Source organism: Podarcis bocagei (assembly GCF_964188305.1).
Source record: "Podarcis bocagei genome assembly, chromosome: 7".
NCBI lineage: Eukaryota > Metazoa > Chordata > Lepidosauria > Squamata > Lacertidae > Podarcis > Podarcis bocagei.
The window spans coordinates 19,950,321-19,969,334 of NC_138132.1; the positions used below are offsets into that span (position 1 = coordinate 19,950,321).

Sequence of the window (19,014 nt, forward strand, 5' to 3'; positions counted from 1 at the left end):
TCGAGGAGAAAGGTACAGAATGGATTTCTCTTTTAGGACAGGTCTTGTACACAGCAAGGGTAGATCGAACTTAATACTCACATGAAAGTTCCCTCAGGGCCACACAGCCACTCAGAGAAAATGCTCTCTCACTAACTGGGACTGATTTGAGTTGATTTGGGATTCTGTCAAATTGGGTTGAAGCACACAAGTCCATCTGGGTCAAAATGGGGGGGGGGACCTCAAAAGGAGGGGCAGTATGGTGGTGAGGAGAGTGGGTATAATTCCTCCTGAAACTCAGTAATGACGGATAAAGGATAAGCTCATCAGAGAGCAGATGGGGAACCACCACAGAAAAGGCCCCGTCACAAGTCAATGCCAATCAGGCAGACCCTAGTGGTGGCATGATCAATAAGACCTCTCCTACCAACTGTAGCGTTTGAGAGCCTACCCCCTACTCTTCTATGATAAGAGTGCCCAAAAGCCCATTCCACACCTCCTCCTTCCCTCCCCCTTCCCTGCTTCCTCCCTGGTCCCTGGTAATAGCAGCTCTCTGTGTCTCTCCCACTTGCTCCCTCTGATGAAGGTGCAGAATGCCTTTTATTGATTTTCGCTATCCACCCCAAGGCTATAGCTCAGTCCCTCGACAGGAGAGCTCCGTAACTTGTGACCACCCATAAAGCATCCTGCATATGCACACTGTCCACATGTAATTCTGCAGAAGCCCAACATTTTCCCTTAAAATGAATTCCTTCCAATGAAATCATTGTGTGACCTTTTATTTCAGAGTCAGTGAAGGATGTGCCGTTAAGCGTTTAACAGCTGGTCGATTGCTGGTTCCTGGGAAAGCATTGCTGCCTTTTGTGAGGCTGATAAACCTTACTTTCCCTTTCCCCGCACCCAGCAATCCAAACAAAGATTTCTGTTTTTGACTACGTATTTGAGTCTGTGCCAGATCAGCTAAAATTGTGTTTGCTGAAAGGGACTGGGAATAGAGCAGGGGTCAGCAAATGTTTTCAGCAGCGGGCCGGTCCACTGTCCCTCAGACCTTGTGGGGGGCCGGACTATATTTTTTGGGGGGGAAATGAACAAATTCCTATGCCCCACAAATAACCCAGAGATGCATTTTAAATAAAAGCACACATTCTACTCATGTAAAAACACGCTGATTCCCAGACTGTCCATGGACCGGATTGAGAAGGCGATTGGGCCGGATCCAGTCCCTGGACCTTAGTTTGACTACCCATGGAATAGAGAGCTGCTGGGCCTGGGAGTTGGTGGAGAAATTCTCGAAAGGCTGTCTTCTCCCCAGGACTGGCCCAAGACATTGGGCACCTGAAGTAAATAAAAAATGGCACCTTCCCCACCCACCCACCCAACCAGGGAAGAAGGGGTGAGTGAAGATCTGCATCAGGAACAAGGGGAGTATAAAGAGCTACATTGGAAACAAGGAGGGAATGAATGAAGGAGTTTCTTATTTTTCCAGTCTCAAGTTTATATCAGTTTGCAATTTAAAAAACAAACAAATCTTCGTGAAAGTTCAGCAGCATTTTACTGCAATATTCTCATACACATAGAATCATAGAATCTTAGAGTTGCAAGGGACCCCAACGGTCATCTAGTCCAATCCCCTGCAATGCAGGAATCTCAGCTAAAGCATCCATGAGAGATGGCCATCCAACCTCTGTTTAAAAACCTTCAAGGAAGGAGAGTCCACCACCTCTCATGGGAGTCTGTTCCACTGCTGAACAGCTCTTACTGTCAGAATGTTTTTTCGCATGTTTAGTCAGAATCACCTTTCTTGCAACTCGAATCCATTGGTTCAAATCCTACACTCCAGAGCAGGAGAAAACAAGCATCCTCCACCTCCATGTGAAGACCTTAAGATATTTGAAGATGGCTTTTTATTTCCTCTCAGTCTCCTTTTTTCTAGGCTAAACATACCCAGTTCCTTTATAGCTCTTCAGTTCCTGTATACGCACTCTGCCACAGGAGAATATCATTATTGCAGATTCCTTAAGTAGAGTTTGCCCATGTGGAGGTAATGTGCCTGAAGATTTACCCCACTACTTACTGGTTTGCCCTATCAATGAGAAGAGCAGCATAGCTCAAAGCTTTAAATCTCCCAGTTAGGAGATTGATTGGGTGTTTCATTAACTTTTTATTAGGGGACTGGTCCCTAACACTTCTGAAAAGGTGGCCTGTTTTCGCTTTAGAGCATGGGTAGGCAAACTAAGGCCTGGGGGCCGGATCCAGCCCAATTGCCTTCTAAATCCGGCATGCGTACAGTCCAGGAATCAGTGTGTTTTTACATGAGTAGAATGTGTGCTTTTATTTAAAATGCATCTCTGGGTTATTTGTGGGGCATAGGAATTCGTTCATCCCCCCCCCCCCAAAAAAAAATAGTCTGGCCTCCCAGAAGGTCTGAGGGATAGTGAACCGGCCCTCTGCTGAAAAAGTTTGCTGACCCCTGCTTTAGAATGCAATGTTAAGGGGAAACGTTTGTGAGGATCAGTGCTATTTTTCTAGAGAAAGAGGTGCCGGAACTAACCATGAACACCTCCCTTGTTTTCTTATAATGGCAATGGCACCCACCTGAGAGGAGCTGGAATTTATCTTATCATCTTCACCAGGGCTGAGACAATTACTGACTGAAGACCAAGGTCAGTTAAAGTTAAAACAATTTGAGGAAATAAGGAATTATCTATTGGATTGGCTACAATACAACCAATTAAAAAGTATATTCAAATCAGATCTGAAAAGAGGATTTGGCACAGAAGAATCGAAATTACAAAATGCATTATTGAAAAGTAATAAGAGAACCTTATCAAAAGTTTATAATTTGCTATTAGAATTGCACCTACAAGAAGAAGAAGTAAAAGAAGCAATGGTAAAATGGGCCCAAGACATCGGCCATACGATCTTATTGGACCAGTGCGAAAGGCTGTGGCACATAGACATTAGGTTCACTGCTTGCTATGAAATAAAAGAGAATTTTAAGAAAATGTTTTTAGGTGGTACCTAATGCCATCCAAGGGACATTGGTGGCGATGTGGGTTAAACCTCAGCGCCTAGGACTTGCCGATCGCATGGTCGGCGGTTCGAATCCCCGCGGCGGGGTGCGCTCCCGTTGCTCGGTCCCAGCGCCTGCCAACCTAGCAGTTCGAAAGCACCCCCGGGTGCAAGTAGATAAATAGAGACCACCTACTAGCGGGAAGGTAAACGCCATTTCCGTGTGTGCTGCGCTGGCTCGCCAGAGCAGCTTCGTCACGCTGGCCACATGACCTGGAAGTGTCTGCGGACAGTGCTGGCTCCCGGCCTCTAGAGTGAGATGAGCGCACAACCCTAGAGTCTGTCAAGACTGGCCTGTACGGGCAGGGGTACCTTTAGCTTTTAATGCCATCCAAGTTAGCCAAAATCTACAAACAGAAGTCCAAACTATGCTGGAAATAATAATAATAATAATAATAATAATAATAATAATAATAATAATAATAACAGTAGTACATCAAACATTAAAAGCTTCCCTAAACAGGGCTGCCTTCAGATGTTTTCTAAAAGTTTGGTAGTTGTTGTTCTCTTTGACATCTGGTGGGAGGGCGTTCCACAGGGTGGGTGCCACTACCGAAATGTGGCAAAGAAGAAAGAACATTATTTCACACCTGTTGGGCATGCGAAAAGCATCTATAGAAAAGAAACCAGAGGCATACCGTATTTTTCGCTCTATAAGACGCACCAGACCACAAGACGCATCTAGTTTTTGGAGGAGGAAAACAAGAAAAAAAATATTCTGAATCTCAGAAGCCAGAACAGCAAGCGGGATCGCTACGCAGTGAAAGCAGCGATACCTCTTGCTGTTTTGGCTTTTGGGATAGCTGCGCAGCCTGCATTCACTCCATAAGACGCAGACACATTTCCCCTTACTTTTTAGGAGGGAAAAAGCGAGTCTTATAGAGCAAAAAATACAGTATTTATTAGGTCTGTTGGGAAAAGACATACCTCAGAATAGGAAAGGAATTTTTCCATATGCTACAGCAGCTGCCAGGATTGTATTTGCCAGCAAATGGAAGAGTGAGATAATACCTACAAAAGCTGACTGGCTATATAAATTAAGCAAATTTATGAAAATGGCAAAGCTAACTGCATTTATAAGAATGCAGTCAAATCAAAAACTTAGACAGGAATGGCAACGTTTCGGAGAATATATGGATAAACACTGCTCCAAAAAGAACATGCTGATATGCTTAGATTAAAGGAGTAAAGTGAAATAGAACTCACTAACAAATTATATTATAAAGAGAATAAAACACATTGATTGCAGTGTTTTGTATCGAATTTATACGGAAGTCGAGATGGGGTAGAGGGAAGTCGTGGGTGTGGTGGTGGGTAGTCATGGGGGCGGGTATGATCTTTGTGTAAATAGCAGTTTATTTTTTGTTTGTCTATGTATTTCTTCTTTTCTATTTTTTGTATCTTCAAAATTCAATAAATAATATAAAATCTTAAAAAAGAAAGAAAGAAAGAAAGAAAGAAAGAAAGAAAGAAAGAAAGAAAGAAAGAGCGAGCGAGCCCTGGTGAGGATTATAAGACAAATTCTTCAGAGGAGCAAACTCTTACCTGATAGATCATCTGGTTTTAATCATTATTTTACCTGTGTAATGTATTTTATCCTGTTTTTATTATTATGTATTTTATCTTTTGTATTGACTTTGGCTATACATACAAATAAATAATATTCAGAGTAATTCACACCAAACACTAAATACAGTAAGAGCAGATTAATCAGAGATTAAAAGCCTGCTACTCTCCCTGTCTATTCCTGCAACTATTTCACCTAGTTTCACATACACTGAAACACCACCACAAGTATAGCCCTTAGGATTATGATTGTCTCTAACTCTGAGCTCAGGGTCACACTTATACTGCAAATTTGGTCCCTCAAAGGGAATCTAATATTGCTACCAATCATTTTTGACCTTTCAGAAATTGCCAAACAATAAAACCTATTTTGCATATCCTAGCTATGTAAGCTACTAAATTTTGTGTGGCAAATTGAATATTAAGTTCTAGGAGAAACCAAATATTGACCAGACAGCATAACTTAGATAAGAGCCTGCTGAAGATAAGAACCAGCTGGATCAGACAAATGGCCAAATTTCCTCCAAATTTCCTGCTTATAACCACAATGAGGGCTATAGAATATAGATTTTGCATATTCACATACTAGGTCTGATGATTATGTGACTGTGTTATCAGTATTTCCTGCTTAGAAAGTAATGTTGCCCTTTTCCCTGCCCCCTTAAAGCATTGGCTGGACTACTAAAGAGTAAGCTCCTATATAACCACAGCTACTTTGAGTGCTGAACTAACCAGATGCCTTCAGAAAGTACGCATGGTCATTGCCTTCCTTTGTTGAGTTGGTGATGCTTTGATATGTGGACAGGTAAGTAACCTGCATGCCGGGATCTCCTTGGTGAGGGCCGTAGCTCAGTGATGGAGCCTTTTACCTTGCAAGTAGAAGGCCACAGCTTCAATCCCCAGCATCTCCAGGTACGGTTGGGAGAGACTCCTTCCTGAAACCCTGGAGAGCTGCTGTCAGTCGGTGAAGACAATACTGAGCAAGACGAACCAGTGGTCTGACTCTGTATAAGGCAGCTTCCTATGGTCTGCAGAGAAGCCATTTGGAATATAAGCAGTCCAACTATACAGCCTGTGGATGCCTTTCAGATGTTCTGGACTGTAAGCACAGCTGGGGGAAGCTGTAGAACAAAGCCCCTGGAGGACACCAGGTGGGCAAATGGCGAGTAGGGAGTTTCCTTGACTTACAGGAGAAAGAGATTTAGATTAGTCTCAGAGTCAGGTACAGGAATTTTTGGAAAAACGTGGTATATACCCAGAGTTTCAAAGCTCGGGGAGAGCTTCTAGAACCCCTTATGAAATGCAAAGAGATGAATTGGAAAAGACTGAAAGAGCAGGGCAAAAAAGCAAATATTTCTTAAATGAATCAGATAATGGCAAATCTTAAATTATTAACCTGGAATGTTAACGGCCTTAACAACAATATAAAAAGGAACAGGGTGTGGCATGAAGTTTTAAAATGGAATTTGAATATAATTTGCTTACAGGAGACCCATGTTGCAAGAAAACATGAGAAAATTTTGAGTAATAAGAGGTTAGGGAGCCATTTCATTGCTTCAGATGTTTCCAAAAAACGTGGAATTGTTTTGTACATTAAACCTGCACTTGAACCACAACTAATTCAAAAGGATGAGAAAGGGAGAAAATTAATGGTACAAATTAAAGTTGAAGGAGAAATAATTCTAGTAGGGATATATGCACCAAATGAAAATAAATAAATAAAAAATTCAGGATCTAGAAACAGAATTGTTAGAATTTACAGACGATGAGTTAAAGATCTGTAACAGAACATTTCTATTCCTTATTGATATCGGTATCATGTTGGTCTGTCAAGTACTGTTAGTTGCCCCCCATGTATCAGAAGCCCGACTGGCTTCAGTTAGAAGTTGGACATTTATTCGCATGCTGTGGAATTCTCTTGCAGCAGACATTTGTCTGGGATCCTTGGTGTTAGTTTTCAGATGTGTCTTGAATATCCTTTTATGCCAACAAGACTTTATCCATTATTATTTTTAATTAAAAAAATGATTTCAGTCATTTCTGATTATCATCTGTAGGCTCAGCCACCCATCCACTTTCCCTGAGGGAAAACCTGTGGTTTAGCACTGAATCAGAGCCAACAGCAATCCGGTATTTTGCAGATTGACATATGTTCCAATTTAGCGTTAAACAATGGGTTTTCTCAGGGAAAAGTTGTGAGACAAATGCAAAATTTCTCAGACTTCTCATGCAACCATAGTTGTAGCTGTTTGAAAGAAATGGAGAAAGATGGTTACAATTTGCTGAGCCAGGTAAAAGGGGCTGTGGGAACCAGAATTCATATATGTTGCCATGCAGGTTCTAGAAGGCATGTTGTAGATGTTCAAGAGACAAATGATCAGATTGGAGGATGGGAATTTACCTTGAATCTGCAGATTACTTGAACTACTTTCTTCTGCTTTTTTTTTTTTTTTTTTAGCCATGGCAACGAGACTGCTGCTGCCTTGGATCTGGCTGGCGCTCCTATTCGGTGAGTTTGGTGCTAATTGGTAACCTGCAGGTTGGCCCTACAAGCGAGACACTACTTGCACATTTGTCACTGTGGGGCAAATGCAGATGCTGACAGAGCAGGCACTTGCTCACAGCCTGGCAAAACTTTCCTTGACCCAGAATTCCAGTTTGCATCTATGGCTATCTGGCACCCAGCCCAATGTATCGTTGGCTGAGTTAACACATGCCCTGTCCCTACCATTGTGTGGAACCTATGGCCGATGTTGTCGGACTCCATCTCCCATCATCCCCAGCCATCAAAGATAATGGTCAGCGATGATGGGATCTGGAGTCCACCCACATCTGGAGGGCACTGATTCTGAATTTCTAAAGTCAAAGATTTACAAAATGCAACTTACAAAAGGCGAGCCTGTCTCAGCTCAGCTAACACTCTGCTAACAACCTAAAATCTTAATATATGAACAAAGGAGCAGTTATTCTTTCTCTCCATTCTCTCCACACTGTTCAGACCTCAAACACTGAAGCCTTTATTCATAGATTCAGTTGCTGTTCTCTGTGACTGCACCCCAGTCTATGGTAGCACCTTCCCCAGAGAGTCCCGTCTGGCCCCTGCCTTGTATTCTTTCCAGAGCCAGCAGCACCTTCATCCTTCTAAAATTCCATCTGGCTTTTAATGACTTTGGGGCTTGAAAAGTTTTGATGGCATGTTTGTATTTTACCCTATTGCTTACATACCCTATTTGCTGTGTTGCACCTTATGTTGTTGTGTATTTAATCATCGTATTTTAAACTATTATTTGGTAAGGTACCTAGAGAACTTTTGTTACGGGGTAGCTGAGAAATACCTTTGATTCATTAATTCAAAGTTTTATTCTTTTCCTTTTTTTGAAAAAAAAATGCATGATCTGTTCATATAGTACATAAGTCAAATTTGCCGATATAGCTAGGGTAGGGGTAGGGGCTGTACTGTTGCTCATTCACCCTAACAGATCCCCAACCCCCTCACCAATTCCATTCCTTAACACCTAGTCAAACTCCCTTTCCTTTACACCCAGCCATTCCCATTCCTCCTCCCTATACACCTTATCAAGCCCTTCTCCTCCTGCTTTTACGGCCTTGGTCCAGTATATCTGAAGGAGCGTCTCCTTCAGATAGGAGGAATGGGAATGGCTGGGTGTAAAGGAAAGGGAGTTTGACTAGGTGTTAAGGAATGGAATTGGTGAGGGGGTGGGGGATCTGTTAGGGTGAATGAGCAACAGTACAGCCCCTACCCCTACCCTAGCTATATCGGCAAATTTGACTTATGTACTATATGAACAGATCATGCATTTTTTTTTCAAAAAAAGGAAAAGAATAAAACTTTGAATTAATGAATCAAAGGTATTTCTCAGCTACCCCGTAACAAAAGTTCTCTAGGTACCTTACCAAATAATAGTTTAAAATACGATGATTAAATACACAACAACATAAGGTGCAACACAGCAAATAGGGTATGTAAGCAATAGGGTAAAATACAAACATGCCATCCATTTCCCTCCTTCTGAAGCTGCTGAGGCTGAAGTGGGCAACACAGTCACAGGGAGCTGTCTCAGTCTGTCCTCATGGTTCCTCTGCAGTTTTGCCTGGACTGCCTGCTCTGCCTCCATCTCTGTTTGCTTGGGCTCCCCACTGTCAGCTTCAGCCATGCACACACGCAGCCATCTTCCTAGGCCACCCACTCATTCACTTGGACCACCTGCATTCCTGCATCTGCACTCCAACACTCTTGTTCTGTTCAGTGGTGGAGCTTCAAGCTTTGGCAGGGAGGGGGAGGGTCTGAGAGCAGGTGGGGGCGTGGCTGGCATGCATCCTGGGGGTGTGGTGCACGTCCCGGGGTCATGACGCCCAGTGTGGGGGGGGCCCAGCTACGATGGCACCCTACCAGGATTGTGCCGCCGGGAGCGGTGCGCTTCCCCCGCACCCCTGTTCCTCCGCCGGTGGTTCTGTTATCATGCTGCAAAATGCTGATCAGTAATTGTGAGGGAATGGGAAAGGAAGGTGTGGCATGTAGATGACCATATCTTGGTTCAATACTTCTAGGAGGAGTTGAACAAAGAGAGAAAAAAATTACCAGGTGCTCTTTCAACTGTGTTTGCTTGGAACAACAGTGTTTGCTTGGAGCATGCACACGAAAGCTAATACCAATAACAAACTTAGTTGGTCTCTAAGGTGCTACTGGAAGGAATTTTTTTATTTTGTTTCGACTATGGCAGACCAACACAGCTACCAACCTCTAACTGCTTGGAACATGACAGCCTGGGTAACAGAGTCTCACTAGAAGCCTCTCCAGGCTACAATCAAAACTTCCTTCTGGGATGCAGGCTATCATAGGAAAAGCTGGATATTTTTAAGGGAGGGTTCATAATGTATTAACAGATGAATAATCATTTGTTCCTCAGAGACCACTTCCTTAATACAACCAAACAGGAATATTAATAGGTTCCTTTGAGTAATCATTTTCTTACTGCTGTAAGATAAACTAATCAGATCATTATACAAAAACTCTAACCGTTGCCACATCAAGAGATCAAAGCCCAGCACTGAGATACTTGCAGTTGACTAATTATCCATTCCTTCTGCCTTGCAGGGTATTGTGGAGCAAGTTCCCGAGGGACGGAATTTATCACAGCCTTCCTGGAGAACTCATTCAAAAGTCAGGGCACTCCTAAACTTGATCTGCTTATCACTGGATATCATCCTGCAACCACCATCACAGTCACAGTGAACAAATCTACATTTCAGAAAACGGTTTCTGTCAATGAGAAGGAGACCGTGTCAGTTGTGGTCCCAGCCTCCTCAGAGATGAAGGGGACCGACATTTTTGATCAGACTGTGCGGATCCAAGCTGACAAAGATATATCAGTGTTTTCTTACAACGACAAGCTTTCCACAAGTGCTGCCACAGTTGTGTACCCAGTTCAGCAGCTGGGCACATCATATTATGTGGTAACACCAGTGGGGAATGACGCAAACACTTTCAAGGAATTTGCAGTTGTAGCCTATCAGTTTCCCACTCAAGTCACTATTCACCTGAAAGGGGCTGTGACATTCCAAGGGAAGGTTTATGCTGCAGGGAGCAGGCTTGTTGTGGACCTGAAAGCTTTCCAAGCAATCCAGCTGCAAAGCTCAGCTGATTTGTCTGGCACCAAGGTTGAATCAGTTGCGCCCGTGGCTGTTTTGAGTGGGCACAGCTGTGCCAAGCAGTTCTCATATTGCGACCATGTTGCTGAGCAGCTCTTGCCTGTTTCCAGCTGGGGCACCACCTTCATAGTTCCCCCAGTGCCCTTCCAAACTCAGACTGACATTGTGTATGTCGTCGCTTCCCAAGATAACACTTTGATCCAATACCAGTCTGGGGCCACTCCAAGCTCCCGCCGCGCGATGGCTGGGGAAGTCATCCAGTTTCAAATGCAGCCATCTCAGTCCTATTTCTTCTCTGCCAATGCAGGAATCCAGGTCCTTTTCTTCTTTGCTGGTAACAGCAAGAAATACGACCCTTTCCTCATCAATATTCCTGCTTTAAAAAGCTATTGCACATCATATCACATTGATGGGATTAAGGCGTTTGATAATTTTGCTGTCATTGTAGCAAAAACCTTAGATTCAAATGGGATCACACTAGAGAAGAGAGCCATTACAAATGCCAAGTGGACACGCATCCCTGGAACAGAGTATTCTTTCAGTCAACTTAGCTTGGGCAAAGAAGCCAGTGCCCTCTCTGTAGAGCATCCCAGCGCTCCTTTTGGCCTCTTCATCCTTGGAGGTGTACATGCTGATGGCTATGGCTCTGTGGCCCTTTGCTCTTGCAGTAAGTATCTGAATCTGTGCATATACTTTAGGTTTTTATGCTACAAATGAGGGTTTTGAATAAATAATTAAAGTTGGCTACATCCTATTTAGTACCCAGTGGTTTTTTCATCTTTTTGCTTTCCAGCATTGGATGCTGTGTTTTAACATTACTGTCTGCTCATTTGTAGATTGTCAAAGAAAGTGACCCCTTATCGGTGATAACTGGAGGACCACAGTAGATCAAAATGGACATGGGAATGGAACTTTAGCTGCCACTATTTTAGGGTCTAAAATCATCTCCTAGTTTTCACTATTCCATTCTGCCTGGAATACTTATCATAATATAGGTTAAAGAACTGTAAAATGGTCTGATTTGATGAATTTTTACTTTTTGTACCAAGTTCGGAAAATCTTATTGAGACCCAAGTTTCCCATTTTCCAGAGGGAAGGGAACATGACATGAGACCTACAAAGTTCTAGACTGCAGTAACAGTCTGACTGGTTCAAACCAGTATGTGAAATTCAGCTTCCCACCATCTTGATTGCCTTATTCCCTGAGCAATCGGAATGTCCATGAAGCAACCAGATTAAGTGGCTATTCAGAAGCCTGTTTGTTTTTCTTGCCTTGTTTTGTCTATCTGCCACATCCTCCACTAGTTACTAACAATGCTTGCTTTTGCAATGACACTACCATTGTTCCATTCCAGACAAACCAGTGTCTCCATGCAGCTTGATCCAGTGCAGAAAGAAGGAGAAGTGTGAAATCATAGGAGGTGATCCAGTGTGTGTGCCAGAGTCTGAATCCAGCTGTTGGGCCCAGGGAGATCCTCATTATCACACCTTCGATGGGAAGAATTTTGACTTCATGGGCACCTGTACCTACACTATTGCCAAGACTTGCGGCTCAGATGCCACTCTTCCTCCCTTCAGTGTTGAAGCCAAGAATGAGAACAGGGGAAATACTCGTGTTTCGTATGTTGGCTCTGTGACAGTCACAGTCTATAACACCATCATCAAGGTGGTCAGAAATGAGCAAGGCTTTGTGAGGGTGAGAACGAAAGATGACCATATTTCTATTTCTCTCTGGCTTAAAAAAAAGCAACCTATTTTTCCCCAAGAGTACATCACAATCTACTCTGCTTGCTTCTTGTCTTGCTTGCATGCTGTAATGTAGGCATGTGGAACAGGAGATCTGGCAAAGTCTCCTTGTCCCCATTTGCTAACCTGGACTGATCTCTGGTCACTCCCCCTGCTCCCTCCTTCTGCCCTTCCCCCCGCCAGCCAGTGCCCCACTTTTTAAATGTTTGAGCAGGAGCTGTTTTCCTTTTATGCCATACCTACTTTGCGGCTGGCTGTATCCGCCTGCCATTGGGCACTGGGAACGATAGCACTGCCCAAATAGCTGAGGCTTTGGGTGCTTCTCACCATTTTTAATTTAAACGAGTTCTCCCTAAATACGACTGGCAGTGAGAATTTTTTTTTTTTTTAAGGAGTTTCGGTATTACTGTTTGTGAAAAACTTCAAAGGTATTTTAAAAGAAAGCAAGAGAAGTTTTGGTGAGATTTATCAAAACTCTTCAGGAAGATAAGAACATAGAAAGCTGCTTTATGCGTAGACCATTGGTCCATTCCAGCTCAATATTGTCTTTACAGACTGGTTGTGGGTCTCAAGGATTTCAGGCAGGAAGCTTTCACAGCCCTTACTGGAGCTGCCAGAGATTAAACCTGGAACCTTTTGCAAAGTGTGCTCTGCTACTGAGATGCACTCCATGTGCTGCAAAACATATGGTCCACCATTGAAATATGGACTCTGCAAATTCTGCACATTCCTGTTGAATCAATCTACCTTTATTATTGCATGTGTGCGTTGATCTTTTTACAATCATCATCATTTTATGCCCATCTTGTTGAGTAGAATAAATAACAAAAAGAGTTGGTTGTATAGAAGTTTTAGTCTGAGTAGACCCAATGTATGTGCATTAATTTCAACAGGTCTACTCTGAGTCTGACTGACATTGAATACAATCCACTGTGTTGTTCCACTGTTGGTTGAATCTGATTTCTCTCTTCAGGTGAATGACCAGCGTTTCCACCTGCCCATCTCCCTGAATGAAGGGAAACTCCGTCTCTACCAGAGTGGGGGCTCTGTCTTCATTGAGACAGATTTCTCTCTGAGGGTTTCCTACGACTGGAACTTTTACCTGGTGGTGAAGATCTCCAGCAGCTTTTCTGAAAATGTTTGCGGTCTTTGTGGCAACTACAATGGAGACCCCGCTGATGACTTCAGCACCCCCGATGGGGCCTTGGCTCCCAACCCCATTGAGTTTGGAAAGAGCTGGAAGGTGGACGATGGCGACAGGTTCTGCTGGGATGACTGCCATGGGGAATGCAAAAGCTGCTCCCCAGAGATGGTCAAGAAGTATGAAGGCGAGCCATTCTGCGGCTGGCTCAGCAAAGGAAAGGATGGCCCATTCAGCAAGTGTCATGCTGTGATTGACCCCAACCCTTTTCTGGAAAACTGTGTCTATGACCTTTGCATGAATGATGGGCTGAAGGAGCTTCTTTGTGAGGCACTGAATAACTATGCAGTAGCTTGTCGGGAAAAGCAAGTTGCTGTCTTGGACTGGAGAACCCCCATCGGTTGCTGTGAGTGTCAGAATCTCCCTTCTTGTAATTTGAAGCCATTGCTTCGAGTCCTATCTTCTTGAGCAGGAGAAAGCAAGCTTGCTCTATCTTCCATGTGACAGCTCTTGAGATATTTGAAGATGTCTATGATACCTTCTTTCAGTCGCCACTTTTCCAGGCTAAACATACCCAGCTCCTTCAACCGTTCCTCATAAGGCTTGGTTTCCAGACCCAGAACAGATTGGGTCCCATATATATATATATATATATATATATATATATATATATATATATGCCAAAGGCCAGGGTAAAGAGAGGAGTCTCCAGCATATGATGAAAGCTATACTGTGGTACCTTGGGTTAAGAGCTTAATTCGTTCTAGAGGTCCGTTCTTAACCTGAAACTGTTCTTAACCTGGAGACCACTTTAGCTAATGGGGCCCCCTACCGCCGCCGCCCCGCCGCCACACCATTTCTGTTCTCATCCTGAAGCAAAGTTCTTAACCCGAGGTACTATTTCTGGGTTAGCGGAGTCTGTAACCTGAAGCGTCTGTACCCTGAAAAGTCTGTAACCCAAGGTACCACTGTACAATTAAAATGCCAGTTGTTCCTCTACGGGAAGGGAATGCCAGAGTTTGGCAGCTGCCACAGAGAATGGCTACTCCAGGCCACCACAACCCCAAACTTCCAAGGGTAGCAGAACTACCAAGAGGGCCCGCTCTGCAAACCTTAGTTTAATGTTACATCTGTGCTGAATACATCTTCCTGGCAGCTTAGGGTAGTGCATCCATTTGATTCGCACAATACTCTGAGAGGCAGGCTAGGCTAAGGGCATCTTGGTCATTGCTGTTGTTGTTAATTAAATTTATATAGCACCCTATACCCGTAGGTCTCAGGATAAAATCAAAATATGAAAACCACAAAATACATAATCAAAATAAAAGCATGGTTCAGTACACTTTCCCTTGTCCCACATTAGCAAAATATAGCTTAACTCTCAGATTCCCTGTGTCTTCTAATGGTGCCTTGTTGACAATCATCTTGTCTCTTTTGACAGCCAAATCCTGCCCCGAGAACAGCCATTATGAGGCCTGTGGATCTCCTTGCCCTGCCACCTGCAATGACCAAGCTGAGCCCCAAGACTGTTCCTCAATGCCCTGCGTAGAGAGTTGCCAATGTAATGAGGGCTTTGTGTTGGATGCTGGGAAATGCATCTCCAAGGCTGCCTGTGGGTGCGTGTTTGAGGGGAAGTCCTTCTCACCCGGTGAGCAGTTCTGGGGAGACAAGACGTGCACGAGACGCTGCATCTGTGACGCACAGAGCAAGCAAATAAAATGCCAGTCCGCCAGCTGCAAGAATGGGGAGCAGTGCAAGGTAGAGAAGGGCATCCAGAACTGCTACCCCACCAGCCGCGCCACCTGCTCTGCTTCAGGTGACCCTCACTATCTTTCATTCGACGGACTGGCCTTTGATTTCCAAGGCACCTGCACTTATACCTTGGCTAAGGTCAGCACAAACAACCGGGTCTTGAGAGCCTTTACTGTCAACGTGGAAAACGAGCCCTGGGGAAATGGGAAGGTTGCTGTTACCAAGATGGTCTCAGTCACTGTCTATGGCATTACACTCACATTACTGCAGAGCAAGCAAGGTCAAGTGAAGGTGAGTCCATGCGGAAAGGAGAGGCAAATCATTAGATCTTTAGCCATTCATCTTTTTTTTACATGAAGACATTGTCTTGGCTCATTCATTTAATTAAGGGTGAACAAGTCCATCAGCTTCTTTCTCTCATATTTCCTGTCCTAAGTCCAGTTCTCCACATTTCTGTATCAGCTGGCATTTCTCCCAAGAATTATGATGAAAACTTGTTAGCATTTTATTGCAAATGTCTCCTAATATAGGTTTATGTTTGTCCCCCAGCTGCCAATCCTTGGAGTATAAGTTTGCAACATAATAAACAACCCTTAGGCCAACCCTACTCAACCAGTGAATGTTCTGTTTTCTTCTTCCAGGTGAATGGCTTGATCTACACCGTCCCTATATCCTTTTCTGCTGGGCGGATCAGAGCCTATCAACATGGCACAAAAGTCCTGATAGAAACTGACTTTGGTCTCATTGTGAGTTACGACCTGGTTTACCACGTGACGGTCACCGTCCCAAGCACTTACCGGGGCCAGATGCAAGGCCTCTGTGGGAACTACAATGGGAAGAAGGATGATGACTTCCTGCTACCCAATGGCTTAATAACCTCTGACATAGCTAAATTTGGTGCTTCCTGGAAGGTCCGGGTCTCTGGGGCAGATAGATCTTGCTCAGATGGATGCTCTGGGAACAGCTGCCCGGTCTGCGAGGAAAGGAAGAAGGACGTTTTCAAACAGCGCAACTACTGTGGGATCCTCACTGCGCCTGATGGCCCCTTCAGTGCTTGCCACGGAAAGGTGGATCCCGGTGTGTACTTCAGCAACTGCATCTACGATGTATGCCTGGGCAACGGGGACAGCCAGGTCTTGTGCAACAGCATCCAGAGCTACGTTTCTGTCTGCCAAGAGGCCGGGGTCTCTGTCAAGCCCTGGAGGAGCCTTTCCTTCTGTCGTAAGTACTGGGGACCAAACATTCAGGGGGAGAAGAGAAATGGGAGCAGAAACTGAACTGACCCCCTGTTACTTTGGCACACATCTAGAGGTGTGTGTTTATTTGAAAGGCTCTAACTGTCTCAAGCTGTCCAGAGACTGAACTCACACTTAGATGCTCTATGACCTTTCCAGTTGGGTGTCACCACCCTCTTGACTATATGCTCCACAACCTACTGATGAGCTCAAATCACAGAGGTATATAGAAAATTGTTTTCAATGAGTTCCTGCCAGAACCAGCAGTGTACGTTGGTAGGGTGGGGACCCCTTCTTGGCAACCTTCTGGGGCCATAGACAGGGCCATATTTGGACCTGGTCCCGAGGTTCACCATCCTTGAACCAAGGTCTGCTGGAAAGCAGGAAATCAAGCAGATATGCAAGGGCAGTTACTCTGAGAGCTCAGTCTGTTTCTGAGTGATGAAATGCAGTCAAAGGAGCCTGAGCAGAGTCAGCAGCCTTGTAGACCAATTGGTACCTAGCAAGACACTTCTCAGAATACACAGCAAACAAACAAAGGAAGTTGCTTTGTGCCAGAAGGCACATAGGTGGTCCCTGCCTCTCCCCTGGCTGTTGGTGAGAAGGACAAGGGCCAGAGGTGTAAGAGAGAGAGAAAGCAAGCTGCAGGCAGAAGCTGGAGAAAGAGAGGCACACTGGATTTCTGCTTGAATCCAGGGCTGTGGCTCTGGGATAAGCAAGAATTTTGGGGATGTTAATGCTGTGAGCCCCATCATAGGCTAGGGTACAGTTGTACCTTGGTTGCCGAGTGCCTTGGAACTCATTCGTTTTGGCTCCTGAACGATCAAAAACTGGAAGTGAGTGTTCTGGTTTTCAAACAATTTTCGGAAGCCGAACATCTGATGTGGCTTTCGCAGCTGTTCCTGCAGCCAATTGGGAGCCATGTCTTGCTTTATGAACAGTTCCAGAAGTCAAATAGACTCCTGGAACACATTCTTTTTGAGAACCAAGGTACGACTGTATGTGCAAATAAATCATATATCATAAACACATCACAGTCACTGCTGACCCTCATTCCAGGGAAATCAAACCCTGGGTAAACTCCTGGAACCCCTGGAATCTCACATTGCTCAGAGATTGGGTTTGTCCCACTGCTCAAATTGCTTTTACAAGATCTCAGAAGCATTTTACTACCCTCATTGCTTCCTCTCCCTTTGGAAACCTAAGCATTTTTTATATTTAAAAAAACCCTCCATTGTCTTGAATGGGAAAGTTTTCAATGGCTGGAGCGACAATATATGAGATAAGTGAAAAAATGATCAAAACAGTGGGGTTAAGGAACATAAATTCATTCTAGCATCAGCTTTCTGTTTTGGTTTTTTGCAAAAACAGCTGTCAAAGACATTTTCTGCTCTTTACCAGTCACTCTCTCTGCATTTCACTTGCCAGCTTCCCAGCCATCCCAAATAGTACCAGCGAGCCTTTCACCTAACATGGATGTTTTTTCTTTCTTTCCTCATTTAGCTCTGCGCTGCCCAGCCAACAGTCACTATGAGATTTGCAGCAACCTCTGCTCCACCTCCTGTACCAAGATCACCGACCCTGCGGCCTGTCCGGAGACCTGTGCTGAGGGTTGCCAATGTAATGATGGCTTCTTCTTTGATGGCCTTGGCTGTGTCGCTGCAAAAGACTGTGGGTGCTTAAAGAATGGACGCTACTACAAGGTAGCTGATCTTCCGAACCCTTTTTTCAGAGCATGCTTTCCCAGTTTCACATTCTTTGAACCCCAAATCACAAGCTGTTGTGATCATCTCCAGAATTTATCAGGTCTCAAAATGTTTTAATGGCTTTCTCTTGAAATATGGAATAAATAAAACGAACTGTCATTGGCAGGAGGAGGTACATCAGATGGTGGAATTGTGCAACTTAAGTTTAACGATAGGACAGAACTACTAACAGCTTGTTTATGTAGTTGACTTAATGTGATTTTACTTACTCCATTGCACAGATCACTGAAAAATAAATAGAAAGGGGTGGGATAACCTGGCTTACTGGGCACTGGAGGCTATCGTGAGATCGTGCAGGAGCCTCAAGAACACTCATGTGACCATCTCAGAACCCAGTAAGCAAGGTGCGGGGCAGGAAAACTCTTCGAAGAAAGAGATTTTGATCATTCTGCTTTGTTTACCAGGCTCTGAGAAAGATGTACAAGGCCTCTGGGAGGCTCCCACAAGATATCACTGGCCATCCAAGAACCTATGAGATCTTGGACAGTGGGGGCAATTCCAGGGGTCATCTTGACTTTGTGTGATTTTGCCTTTACATGCAACCTCAAGGAACATAAACCCAACATAAGCTGTAAATGCATGCAAATTATTTGACCTGGCTGCTTGCTGTGGAATGGGCAAATTATCTCAACTGAAAGGCTTGAGGAGTTGTGGCATTGGGAGCTGAGATGGGGGGGGGACCCCATGGTGGGCAGTTGGTGGCGATTCATTCATGCACCCATTTCCCCATTTCTGCTTAACAGCCCTTTCTGTTAAAAGGAATCTCGCTCCTCCTCCAATGCTCAGTCCTTTCCCATTCAAGCTCAATACCTCAGAAAGGCACTGAAGGGATTATTGTTGCTGCTCTGTTTTATTGTTTCCCAAATCTCCCAACAGCCCAATGAGAAGGTTCTGCTGAACGTGTGCCAGGAGAGCTGCCGTTGCAGCCCAGGCCAGGGAGTAATTTGTGAGGCCCACAACTGCGCTGCCGATGAGAACTGCAAGGTCCAAGATGGAATCATGAGCTGCATTAATAAGGGTAAGGAGAGAGTCAATCAAGCGAAGGGTGGGGACCCTGTGGCCCTTCAGATGTTGCTGGATTACAATT

General features: G+C 44.4%; 1 protein-coding gene across 1 annotated transcript in view; it reads left to right on the forward strand.

The window, feature by feature from the left end:
* The first annotated feature begins 5,366 nt into the window (after positions 1-5,366).
* The window catches only part of LOC308591533 (IgGFc-binding protein-like), a 32,905-nt gene continuing 19,257 nt past the window's right edge, over positions 5,367-19,014 (forward strand). Inside the window, exons 1-9 of the mRNA XM_081202298.1 lie at positions 5,367-5,422; positions 7,076-7,126; positions 9,734-10,954; positions 11,643-11,983; positions 13,007-13,580; positions 14,616-15,217; positions 15,568-16,147; positions 17,665-17,864; positions 18,804-18,945. Coding sequence (XP_081058424.1) covers positions 5,413-5,422; positions 7,076-7,126; positions 9,734-10,954; positions 11,643-11,983; positions 13,007-13,580; positions 14,616-15,217; positions 15,568-16,147; positions 17,665-17,864; positions 18,804-18,945 — 3,721 coding nt within the window. The 5' untranslated portion in view covers positions 5,367-5,412. The remainder of the gene's footprint in view (positions 5,423-7,075; positions 7,127-9,733; positions 10,955-11,642; positions 11,984-13,006; positions 13,581-14,615; positions 15,218-15,567; positions 16,148-17,664; positions 17,865-18,803; positions 18,946-19,014) is intronic.